At 37.9% G+C, this 14,057-nt stretch overlaps 1 protein-coding gene across 1 annotated transcript in view; it reads right to left on the minus strand.

The window, feature by feature from the left end:
- The window catches only part of LOC114456691 (protein phosphatase 1 regulatory subunit 37), a 61,688-nt gene that overhangs the window by 45,493 nt on the left and 2,138 nt on the right, over positions 1–14,057 (minus strand). The window contains exon 2 of the mRNA XM_028438630.1: positions 13,241–13,341. Within this exon, the coding sequence (XP_028294431.1) occupies positions 13,241–13,341 (101 nt within the window). The remainder of the gene's footprint in view (positions 1–13,240; positions 13,342–14,057) is intronic.

Genomic DNA, 14,057 nt, shown 5'->3' on the forward strand with positions numbered 1-14,057 from the left:
AGGAACTGGAGCTGTTTAGGGCGGGACATCGAGACGTTTCTCAGAAACTCCGGAAATCAGCTTTAATGTTGTATTTTTAAGCCAGTAGCTATCCGTGCGGTTGCCGTATCAATATACCGACATTCTATCTGTACGCAGCACCCCTATTTGGCCAGTTTAGGTCATGTGATCGGTCAGTCATTGGCCAGTTTAGGTCGCTTGATTAAGACTAGACTTAACCCTAAAAGTTGTTGCGATATTGGGTTATAACCTAACCCTAACCCGAACCCTAAGACGCTACGTACTTGTACTTCGGTAAACGTACCAATAGCACCGGAAGTTGCGTATGGCAACGATACAAATAGACACTTTCTATTTTTAATCATGTAAATCGCATTGATTTGCCTTGCCTATAACCTCAGCAGATCGTATTTAGCTGTATCCACCATAAAGTCATTTTGCTAACCTGTAGCGTAGCTGTAGCATGATATTCAAACCGCTATGTAGTACAATTAGTGTGCAGTTAGTGCTGTCGGCTATAACATTGTACTATTTCACCAGATAAATATACTGTATCTGTGTAACAATCGTTACTGTTTAAATTAACTTGCAGGGTAAATAAACACTCCTTTTGTGCTCGTGGGTAGGTCGTACAATGAGTTCAAGGGTAAGTTTGGTTAAAGATATGTTCAAGAGTGAGAGAGAATTGCAGTCAAAGGGTGGAGTATATGTTATGTTCAAGAAAAAGTGAAAATTGCGATCTTGACGGAAACAAGAAGGCTATCGTCTAATTTCGGTTAGCATCCCATGCGCACAAGCTCACATCTGCAAACACACAGCGCAGACCACAGACCAAAGAACCAAACAGTATGAAGGCTTAAGAACAAATGCCTACATTTTGGTGACTTTTTAACAGAAAAACTACAATAGCGTATGAAAGAAGTAGGCTTAATGTTAGCTGAACAGTTTTTTTTCATTATAGGCAATTGTTGGGTTTTATCTGGTCGGGTGCACATGACATATCTTTATTCTATTTTAATTTTAGTTTAAGATGTTATTGCTACACAATCTAATGCTGAAACTAAATGTAGAGAAAACAGCAAAACGTTTGTGTTCGGAAAAGAAAAACAGGAATTCAAACATAGGTATAAGAACTAGGCAAAAATGGGGATACAGACGATTTGACCATATCCAATACTAAGTATTATTTGGTACAGTAAATGTTTTTTGAGTTAAGGAAGTGACAAATGCTATCCTCTCCATTGCAATTTCAGAATAAAAGTCAAAGTGAAAGAAATCTTAAAATGTAATGTATGTCTCCCAAAGGCAAAAGTGTATTTCCCTCAACCAACTAAACTGGCTTTTTTTTTTCATTACGAATAATGGCTATTATTCGCCATTAAAATGGAATTGTTATGTTCACTACCATGGACCTGTCAGAAAACATATTTTTTATAAAATTTTACGCTGTAAGTTACTGTTTCAGCTTTAAAGAGGCATGACTTCAGATCTTTCACACATATTAAATGTTTGGATTATATTGTTAAATACATTATATGTAAGTCTGTCTTGTTGTGTTTTCCTTGTATTCACAAATCACAATAAAAATCACTATGAGTTGTGTTCTCATAGGCCAGAGGTCTGCAACCTTTACTCTTCAAGAAGCCATTTTGCCTCATCTCACCTGGATTAAAGTCTTCCCGGAGCCAAAAAAAATACCTTCTCAGTGAAGAAAATAGTGTATTAAATTCTATACAGTAAAAATTATATAGAAAAATGTTTGATTTAATTTATATTGATCATGTGAATGACATCTTAAAAACAATTTAAAATAAAATAAAAATAAAATAAATTGACATCAAGAAAATAAAACAATATCTTGCATCTTCAAATTCTTACACATCTCAGTTTACATGAACACAATGTTAGATAAAGAAGTATTTTTGTAATTTGATAACGTATAATCATGTGGTCAACACATGCTAATTGCTAATGTCTTGCCACACATACACAATTAAAATCTCTATTTCCTTCCAGAATAGTGTTTTTGTTGGTTTAGTTATCTTGTCAGGGATTTAAAACTTAAGGTTAGCCACAGGTGCAGGAAAGTTGATGATGTGTAGATGTTGCAAGAGGTGAAGTAGGAATGTGCTGAGTCATTGCACATTATTATTTTAGGTTAACAAATTGTTATATCTTGATTTTATTTGTCATTAATCATTAACGGCTTCTGTAAAAAAAATTACTATTTCAATATTTTTTGAAAGCTATTGGGAGCCACTGCAAAAGAGTCTAAGAGCCACATGAGGCTCCCGAGCCGCAGGTTGCAGACCCCTGTCGTAAGCCATATGAGTTTGAATCTTCAAATGTGAACCTAACGAATGCAACTGTGGGAAGTGTTTTCAATAATCTTATGCGTAAACCTACGTGTAATGTGTTCAGACTGTCTGTACAACAACGGCGGAGAGAAGTGCGTCCTGATGGCGATCCAAGAAGTTAACGTACACACACACGCGTGCAGACACACACATAAACCACAATATGGGGAAGGAAACGGGAGCACTGAATGTGGCGCTTCCTCCACCTCCTCACTGGGAATCCAGTGGCAGCTGGTTTTTCATCTTAATGAATTTATGAACTTGTTCCTCCTCTCGCCGCTTGCCTCGTGGCAAAAGACGGAAACCAAAGACGCAGGCTGCCAAATCAATTGATGTGTCAGGAGAGAAAGAGAGAGAGAGGAAAAAATGGAGTGATAAAAAGGAAAAGCGTTCCCGTTCCTCACACACGCACGTATTCACACTGGCAGCAGGGAAGGAGGGAGAGGGACGAAGGTGCGGAATCCAAAACTTCCAAAGAAGTCGTCTCTGGTGTTTCCACCATTCTTCAATCCACATTGTCTTCAGCTGCTCTGCTTTGTGTTGTAGTGATACTGTTAGAGCACAGCATCAAAACACACTTCTCTGTAAATACACCTGCATTATTTACCACCACATCTAGCCACACCTGCAATGGATTCATCGCCATGGTATCAGTTGGAGATGCAAACTAATATTTTAACACCAAATGTATTCATTTCTAAAGAAAAACCAATTACAAAAGAAATTAATGCAAAAATATTTGACATTTTCAACACATTCAACACATTTCAAACAAAGATAACAGCCAACAAGGGAATAAATAAGAAACAGTCAACCTATCACCATTAAGCCAACATACAGTGACTTATATAATGTAAATTTAATAGCATTGGTCAAATACACATCAAACAACAACATTACTATCAATATTTAATATGACTGTTGTTTTACTAGTTTTCTAATTAATTTTTTTTAATTCTTTAATTTCAGTGGAAAAAGTGAGATACAGACGCACACCTGTAGGCACACTGACACACACACACACACACACACACACACACCATTGGACTTAAGTGTGGTATTTCTTTTTTTTCAATTGACGTTTTTATTTGTGTGCGTGCATTTGTGTGTGTGTTTGCATACCCACGCACGCGGACACCCATAGACGTTTGCCTTTCAGCTTTTTTTCTGCTCTAAAGGATGAATTATTTAAAATAACACGACCTTTTATCTCACACACTTTGAAGGCAGCAAATTAAAAATGTAAATTAGGGAACTGATTAATATGCAAATGTATTCATGTGCTGTTAACAATTAGCAATTAAAGCCGCAGTGTCTAGAAAGCGCGCAGACGCGTTTAGTAACTTCATTTATCATTTAAAAAACAAAGATCTAAAATCAGACATAAAAAAAACCTAATTGACTTTCTCAGTTTTTCGCCCCAGCATCGCTGGCTTTGTTCTTCCACCGTGGGTTTAAACATACATGATAGAGTGCGTTTAGCCACTTAATTAATGCCACTCTGTGTAAAGTACACTGTCCCCTTTAATGGTGGATGTCAGATGTAATATACTCAGTCAAGAAGGAGGGGTGTGTGTGTGTGTGTGTGTGTGTGTGTGTGTGTGTGTGGGAGAAACAATGTCGTAACATCTAAGATTCAGTTTGAAAAGTGTTTTTAAGTCTTTTGTTCATTCTCCGCAGATTCACAACATGTGCTGATGCTATAGTCTTAAGTGTGTTGAATTTTACTGCTTATTTTAAAGTCATTTCTATTTTAACAACAACAACAACAACAACAACAACAAATGCAGTCTTGTTATTAATGCATGCACACAGGCAGCCAAAATTTAATTTCTACATCTGATTTATTTATTGACATGACGAGGATTGTTGTTTTCCCTGTATTTTTAATCTCCGTGACTCAATTTAGGATGTTCAATTAAAAATATTTTTACTTGTTGGGTTTTTTTATAGAATTATGAATGGCTCCTTGTAGTTTGATAAACTGGGGAGGCCTAAACAGCATAAATATGGAAATATGGCATTAACTATATCGTTCAGGAGTACAGCATTGAACACAGAAGTTATAATTTTCATCAAGATGAGAAAGCAACCATCCTTCAAATATTAATAAACCCCATCAGTGTAATCCTCATATTCTCTATATTGTTGTATTTAATATATTCACAATACTGAAGAGAACCTGGATGACTGTCCTTCTTCTGACTGTGATGTTTGGTGTTGCAGATATGTTGGCTAACACATCAACACCAGGGTTTCAGTTGCTGAATAAACCACATTTTGGCTGCACGACTGTGTGATTTATACTTTAATCATCGTTTTTTTTTTTCTTTTTTATGTTAATAATCAGTCATTTAGTACCGCCATTTTTCCAGTAGCTTAAAGTTTGAAGTCAACATGATTAGGGTTGGAGAGAGATGGAAAAACATTACATTTGGACTTTACTAAAGCAGTGGAATTTATAAAACTGTGTCTGTTTGTCCCACGGGAGGCTTTAAGAATGTCATAATAATAATAAGTCTATGAGTCTCATGTTGTTCATCTGTTTCTCTGAAATTGTTTTTTATATCTAAGTGAGCATGTGACATTTTTGATCACATGACGCCGAGTGCTCCCAGCCAATAGGCTTTGACTTCCCGTTTTTGAGACTGTCAATCAAAGTGAATGCGGAACTGTGCACGAAAACAAGGCCACGTGTCACAACAGACCAAACGTGTCACAAACAGGTAATTATGATTTTGGCTCTTACCTGACCCATAGACCTAATAAAAATGTGCTCAAACGACATTAAAATAACATAAATAAACTGAACGTATCTCTTGGCTTAAGAATAAAATCCTGATATTTAGAAAAGACTTCAAAAATAATCATAACCTTGTGTTGTAATGACAGCGTGTATAACGCCTTGCCCACACAGATGGTTGAAACTCATTTTCAGATCCCTTAGGCTACGTTCACACTGCAGGCAAACGCGACCCAAATCTGATCTTTTTGCCCATATGTGACCTTTATGCGATCTGTTAAAGACAGTCTGAACAGCACAATTCCGATTTTTTCAAATCCAACCCAGATAACTTTCAAATGTGTTCCTAAATCCAATTTTTTGCAATGCTACTGCAGTCTGAATGGCCGAGGCGCTTTCTATTTGACTCCTACGTCACCACCATGTGAAAACGTCATAATTCTGAGTCCCAGGAGAAGCCACATGGAAACACTCTTCTTTTTCAGTCTCATTAAAGCTGATATCCGGAGTTTCTGAGAAATCTATGTTTATGTATGATTTTTTTGAAATACAAAAAAACCCGTCAATGTATATAAGTCCTGCCTTCGTCCTATAGACCCCTATACAAATGGAAACGAGCGCCGTGATCACCCAGCCAATAGGCTTCAACTTCAGGTTTTTGAGACTGTCAATCAAAGTGAATGAGGAACCGTGCACGGAAACAAGGCCGCGCGTCACAACAGCAAACAGGTAAACATGATTTTGACTCTTACCTGACCCATAGACCTATATCAATGTGACCCGATGCAACCTTGTTATGGTCCCGATGCGCATGCAGAAAAGTAGAGGTGTGGCTTTTGGTTGATTGGCAGAGGCAGTGAGAGGAAGTGGAGCTGTTTAGGGCGGGACATCGAGACGTTTCTCAGAAACTACGGAAATCAGCTTTAATAAATGTTTTTTAAGATTGCCTTCAAGTGCCTCAAAAATCTTTGGAATAATGTATGAGTCCTTCTAGTAAACGGAGGTAGCTAAGCTATTAGCATGTCATGCTTTTAAAACATAAAATGAGAGAAGATTGAAACAAGTGAGAGGTTAGTCAATGGTTAATGATGCAGGAAAGTTGACAGGAAGCATCTAGTGAAAGTTTTTTTTGCGAGACTAAATAATAAGTTATGTCAACATACGTTGATTAAAATAGGAAAAAAAAGAGAGTAGGATCATCCATGGAAATGCACAAGTAGTAATTGTTTAAAATAGCTGAAATTTGTATTGCTTAACATGTATAGACTGATGGAAAGTTTAAATATAGTTTCCAGAGTTCAGGCTCCAGGTTTGGAATTTGATCCCACTGAGAAAAGCGCTCCGATTACACATGTGTCCATCCAGCCATGCAAATCCAATTCAGCCTAATAGAGCGAGCACAGCCAACAGTCGGCTACAGCCCACGTGCCATTCTCTTTAACTGCGGCTGTAAAAGACTCCTTTATACACAGATGAGGTCTTATCCTCTCCTCACTTTTCATGCTGTTTCATTACATGGAAACAGTGTGAGGATGCAGACGAGTCCTTGTCCTTGTGTTTTGGATAAACGTGTGTGAGTGAGATGCCGTTTGAATGACAGACTGGAGTGTGTCGGCAGCAGGTCCCGTGGTGATCCCCATCCCAAGCTGCACTTCCCCAATTCCTCTCTCCATGCAATGATCGCTTCGGCTGCCACACGACGCCATTTCAAAAGCACCACTAAGTGCCCTGTTATCGCCATCCCGGCCTGTAATGAGAGACGCGACATATGTCCGGTTCCCCTGCTGTTCCCTGATAAGCCAGCGCATTCACACACTCCTTCACCACCACCTTCCTCCTCCTCCCTCTGATTTTATTTTGCATGCAGAAGCTGCTAACAGCTACCAAGGAAAGCGGTGTGGCACTTACTTAGTGACATTTACCTCGCTGCCGTCGATTCCACACACAGGGGGGGAGCTGCAGTAACAATCAGCATGCACTTAATTTAAAAGGGAAAAATCTTTTCCTTCAGAATTACACAGGCAGACCTCTCTGTCTCCCCATATGCGTGTGCACCACGCATGTGTGTTTGCGTGTGTGTGCGTTGTAACAGTTGTGCCGGCAGACTTCCTCCGTGCAACATTAATGCTAATCAAACGAGCTGAGAAAGCAGCGGTGGTCTGTAAAAACAGATTTTCTCTTGTCTTTTCATTTCTGGAGGGACTCTCTCTTTCCTCCCTCCTCCCACCTACATCGTCCAAAGAATTTATTCCCAGAAATCCTATTTAAATACCCATGCTGAGTATTAAATCTGACCCCCAAATTTAGAGAAGGCACTTGTCCACATATATTTGCGTCCTACAGTTGAGGATGAATAATAAAAGTTAAGTTGTGGTAATGGATTTCTCCTCAGTCCACTCAACTAAATCATCTGCACCACTAAGCCATTCATTAAAAGATTTGCCAACATGCAACTAATTCCAAGCTTACTCTCCAAACATCACGACGAGAATACAAAACCATAGTTAACGCTTGCTCAGTAGAGAAGTGCATCGTGTTCACAGCTGCGGGAAATATCACTTTGATCATGGCACCTCCAGGAATGGGAAATGAAAAAAAAATAAATGTCAAAAACATGTTATGGAAATACAGTATATGGTAATTAATGCATGATAAAATAGCATTTACATAACCATGTAAATCAACAGGGTAATCTTTTTTTTTTTTGTAGTCTTTATGTGAAAAAAAAAAAAATATCACATTTTAGTACAACAACAAAAGTGTTTATGTGTTTAAAAAGGGGGTTGGAGAAGTAAAAAAAAAAAAAATAGAATATGTATATCTATATCTATCTTCTCTCACTTTGCAAATGCTTACAGACAAAAACAATGTTATACTGACCAACAATTGTGTTTATTTTTTACAGCTCTGAGTTTGGAGCCGTAAGATACACTGGTCTGACTGGGAGAGACACCAGCAGATCTCCATAAACTGTGGTCCAATCACTGCACCATTTAGTATAAAAAATAAAAATGTATTTTAAAAATACATTATTGTTTTTTGTTTTCAGGGGCATTCCATGGTTTTTTATTTTGAAAAATTGCCAGCCTTTATTTTTCCTAAATTACTCACTGGATTGGAGTTGATAAAATCACAGAAGTGAGGTGACGCCGCCAGTGTGGCGGTGGCGTGGTGGTGTGGCTCACGCCTTCGTTCTGAAACTGGGTTTATTATTATGATGTCACCAAAATGTCAAAGAAAATCCCCTGAAAATACAAACTTTTGACTGTGCGCAGATGTGTTTGTCTGTCCACGTGTGTGTATGTGTGTGTTTGTGCTGCTGACTAATTGGGCTTGGGTTATGTTTGCATTCATTAACTTGTTTGAGACGCACCACAGTGTTAAAGCGGAAGTGGGAATTTTTCCAAAATAAAACAGCCGCTAATAAAAAATGTCAGTACATGTAATAGTTAAAACTTTATTCTTTCTTTGAGACCCCACAACAAAAACCACCACGCACCAACCAGTGGTTGGGTGTCACTGGCCTAGAGGATAATGGGTCTCTCAAAGTAAGTAAACACATGTCAATTAAAATGTTACAACAAATATCATTCCATACAATCTTCAACTTGCTTTACTCCTTTTCAGGGTTGTAGGGTCTGCTGGTGCCTAACAGACATTTTAAACTAAAATAAAAACAATGAAAAATAGTATTTTCGTGATTGTGAAAATATGTAAGGATAAAGTTAGTAAATGCTGTTCTTTAGTCTGGTTGTCCTTGCTTTAAAGGTGCGGTCCGCAACTCTCAGATCCCTCTCTCCCTCTCCCTCCCCGCTGCTCTTTTGCCCTGCCTCCAAACTCTCTAAAGTCCGTCCCTCAGAGGAGCTAACAAGCTAACGTTAGTCCAACAGCAACATCACAGTAATATAACATGCACTGTTAAAAGCATATTACTGCAGTGCTTCTCTCTCTCAATGTGCACACAGTACACCAACCTAGCAGCAGCAACAACACAGTATCACTTACAGCAGCCCACACGGAGGCTGCTGCGCACACATGAACAACACATGCACCACAGAGTTCTAGTGTAACAATTACAAATCAAACATTATGTATATCAAGCAGCAGTAATTACCTTTCAAGCAGAAAAGTCACCAATTCCATCTTCTACTCCTCCAGACCATACACTGTAAAAAAGACGGCGCTCTAGCTCCGGGAAAGGGCCTATGAGAAACAGCTGTCAGATAGTCCATCAAACACAATCCTGGCTCAGACTGGTTCTTTTTGCTCGGTCGCGGTGCATTCTGGCAATCTGCCAAAGGCTGCAGGAGCAGCAGGGGGGACTCAATGAGCCTGTTTTTTTACACAAAGTACTAGTCTGATGTAAAGTTGTCCTTATAGTGTCAGCTTTAGCAAATATGACAAAAAGTCACTTTTATTAGAGTTGCAGACTGCAGCTTTAATGCTCCTGTAGCATCTATCAGGACTAGAGGCTAAATTGACCTCAGCGGTGACTGTGATTGTCTGTGCATTAGTACTGGGTTGAACCGGCCTCCTGCCTAGGGTGCACCCTGACAGGAGCTCTGCATCAGCTATAATAAATACACCTTGAATATGATTTGCAAACTCTTATACATTTGCTTGCATGAGCACTTGGGATTTTTATTTTTTTTCCAGGTGTATTTCGAGTTAAATATGCAAGAAAATGCTGACTAATAAAAAGCCTGCAAGAAAACAATTCTGCTTTAACTCCTGAGAGTTTCCAGTTTCCACTCACTGCAGTTAAGCTCATTCCTGCGTCACGACAATGAAGTAGGGGAGGTGGGGGTGGGGGTGGGGGGCTCAATAGTCTCGATTACGTTTTAAATCACAAATTGGGCAAAGAGTTTACACAAAGAAATCAGTGAGTTAATGCACGGTAGCCCAGCTCCCTCTGGCTCTAACCTATTATTGTTTACCACTCCTATGAAGATGTCACCGACAGCAGAACTGTTTTATCCACTTACACATTTCAAAGGAGTGCAAGAGGGCCCCAAGGGTCCAATAAAAAAAAGCTTTAAATAGTCTTCGTTGCTGAACCTTGAGGGGATTGCCCCGCACCTTAAAAGACCTAATTTAATAAATTTGCTCTTTAGGCGTCGGCCTTTTCCATTTGCATCGACTTATTATGAATTAATTCACACACACAGCGCTTTTGGTCTAAATATTGCCCCTCGTAGCTAATGCTTAACCATATAATTCAACCATGCAGGAGGACCACTTACATTCACTTCCAATGCAAGTGGGTTCATTAGCACCTCAGAGATAATATGGTGGCTGTATGCCTAATGTGAGCACAGCTAAGTCTCTAATTTGCCACAAATAATTCCCCTTGATCTCCAGTAAAATTAATGCAGGCACCGTAGGGTGGGGGGATGCTCATACATGACTAGTCCGAGTAAAGTAACTATGTACATTAAATTAATTATAAATTAGAGTGTGTGTGTTTCAAGTTTGGCAGAGAGAATGTTAGAATTAGTTTTAATAGATAGAGTGTGTGTTTATGTGTTATTAACAAAGGAAGTGTTTCTAAAATTGGAAATTAAAACTTGACCTTAAGGGAAAAACCTTCTGCTGCCGTTTGGTCACATTATCATTGATGAACCCAGGGCCATGGGGTGTTTTGGGTCTTTGATCGTTACACAGCCTCGCCCAGGAGACCCAATCCAGAGGTGTGGACTAGAGTCACAAATCTGATGACTTTAGACTCCACTTGACAAAATCACAAAGGATTTGAAACTTGACTTAGACCTGAGGACAAATGACTCGTGACATAACTCGCACTTGAGCTTGTTGACTCGAGAAGAATTTACTAAAGTATAAGGCAATTATTGCGATTTTTTTTATTATATGACTTAAGAAATAGCCAATCTGTAAGTGTGTACACCTTCATGAGAACATTATGTATGAAATATATTTTATTGGCATATTTTACACTCAAAACATTGGCTATAACATGCCATGTGCCAACAACTTCAAATAAAAAAACAACATACAATCTGCCTGTGGCTTTTAAACCAACTTTGACTTTAGTGCAACATGACTTTAGTGCAACTTAACTGAGGTATATGTATAGAACAACAAATAAATGCAGAAAGTTAGTATTTTTTTTTCAGATTTTATTGAAAAAACACAAGCTGGTCAACATGCCCAGGTTTCAGCGCACTTGTTTGTGCAGTTACAATGTCTCCTGTAGTGGAAAAGAGTCTCCTGATTAATTAAGGTAAAAATATAAATAAATAAATAAATAAATAAATACATAAATAAATAAATAAACAAACAAACAAACAAATAATAAAAAAATAATAATAATAAATAAATAAATAAATAAATAGATAGATAAATAAAAAAAAATAAAATAAATAAAAAAAAAAATAAATAAATAAATAAATAAATAAATAAATAAATAAATAAATAAATAAACAAATATGGATGGATTTAGAATCGCGGGATGCAACTTCCCTTCAATGACAAAATATTTTACCAGATACTATTTTTATTAATGAGCAATAAGTCAGCCCAAAACCCTACAGGACAGCACTCGACTTTGCTGGACAGGTCCACTTTTAAACGAACTGACAGCCAATCAGGAAGAAAATGATTCCAATAGTGATAGTTTTTGGATTTAAAGATTATACCGTAATTAATAATTGATTTGGAAAAACTATACCTTGTTCTACTTTCCAGTATAAGCCACCTTGAGACTTTTTCTGCATCTTTTGAACATTTGGTTGTTTAATTCAAGAAATTTGAGAGTTGACTAACCAGAAAACCCAGCACCTAACTTAAATTGACTCACCTCAGGCTTTCCAGAAAAACTCAGCCCAGTACGAAATGTTCCACGGACAATAATGAGACTATGACTAATTTAGAAAATACATGTGAACGTAAAATATCTCAAAAAAAATATTGATATTTTTGTCTACTTATAAAAAACTAGACTACATTGTTCACTTCGGACGAAATCCAATCAGAAAGAACTTTCTTTTATTGGAAGGAATCCAATCAAAACGACTTTTGTTTTGTGGAAGGCGGGACATGATGATAAGTCATCCAACAGGAAGCAGGCGGATTCTGTTGACGTACGATACATTGATCACATCAAGTCTGTCTGTGTGTAGTTACAAACATTAATAACATCCCATATCAGGTTAATCAATGATAAATTCATCTCCAAAAAATGTATAACGTCTTTTGCAATATATTTTATATCTGTAACTGATTTAGTCTACTAAATACTTGTAATGTAATTTAGTTGACTAAAACTAGACTATGAATGAAATAGATCTGAACTAAAACTAAGCCGCATTTTAGTCAAAAGACTATGATTAAAACAAAAATCTAAATTTACTGTCAAAATTAAGACTGGTGTGGTCATTTGGAAACATCGAATTACGACAAATCTGTGAGTAATTTGTAAGCAATAGACAATACAATACAAATACAGATTTAGATTTGTGTGAGAAACTTTTATTTTGTATATTTGCGCTACATTTTGGTAATGTGATCCTGAAGGGAGTGAGAAGGGCTTTAGGAGGTGACCGTGGCTCAATGGTATAGATTGCTCAATGGGAGAGTGGGTCATCCAATAACAGAAAGGATGGTGTTCGAATCCTGCTCTATCCAAGTCATTGTTGTTGTGTCCTTGGGCAAGGCATTTTACTCACATTGCCTTGTATGAATGGGTATTAATTGTGCATAAATGTTGGTGGTGGTCAGAGGGGCCGTATAGTGGCAGCCACTTTTCTGTACCACCATTGGCATGACTGGTGTGAATAAATAATGCTTTCTCTAACTTCTGTAATGTGCTTTGAGATTCCTTGAAAAAAAAAGCGCTATATAAATCCAAGCCATTATTATCATTATTAGTAACAGATAAACAGCTTCCTTGCAGTGACACACAGGGATTGTGCTTTTCAACGCACTTTATTTCAAGTAAGTGAAACACATTATTCCAATTCTCGGGAGAAACCGAAAAACTTTTGCAGAGTGACTTGTGAAAAACAGTTGTGTGCAGCGATAACAGCCTCACACCTCAGCGCAGACCGACCAAACAAAGATGTGCCTCGTGCAGTTTGACTGACACGTTCAAAAAGTGTTGCAGGGATGTTAAGCTTCGTACCTGCAGCTGCTGCAGGATGTACGTCCGTGGTTGAACCTGGTGTCTGCTGCAGCTCTCCTGGTAGGCCACAATTACCTCTGTCAAGGTGAGGCAGCTGTCAGCTGAAATAGAAAAATACACTCATTCACTGTTTTAATGTCTCGGCATCCCAGCGAGCCAACAGCAACAACTCAGAGGAGCTTCAGGAACCCAGGAATACTATTCAGTAAACTCTGCGTCCCTGCAGTGTGTGCAGAAGTGTGTGTTTGCACAAATGTGTGTGTGTGTGTGTGTGTGCTCAGCAATAAAAGTGCAGTCAGTGAGAATGACAGGAATGTGTTCTTAGATGATCAGTCAACCAATCAGGTGTTTCTGTTTCTCATACTAAGCTTTACAGGATAAAAATTCCAGATGTGAGATTACATTTTACTTAGCAACACACACGTTTTGAACCACATTAAGACAAAACTGGAGCCTGTTTTAGTCATTCTATTATTGAAAGTTTTTGACTCTATGGCAAGATTGCGTCTTGATCGTCCATTTATACACTGTAAACAATCAACCTGTAGAATCTACTCAACAATTTGCTGCTACCGAATATCCCAAAGCAGTCACAACTACTCACACTTTTAGTTATATCTCACCAAAGAAAAGTTGATCTAATTTACCAGACGTTTTTAAGCAAAAATTCAATGTTTTGAATTTCAATATAATAGACTTCTCTCATGGTTGATGAATGCATGGTAAAACTTTTTTTTTTTACATTTATGTTAAGGTTTCATTTATTCAGACAATTTTTTTTCAGGAAGTTTACTTTGATCTCCTGACATGTTTCGAC

Source organism: Gouania willdenowi, chromosome 22 (assembly GCF_900634775.1).
Source record: "Gouania willdenowi chromosome 22, fGouWil2.1, whole genome shotgun sequence".
Taxonomy (NCBI): Eukaryota; Metazoa; Chordata; class Actinopteri; order Blenniiformes; family Gobiesocidae; genus Gouania; species Gouania willdenowi.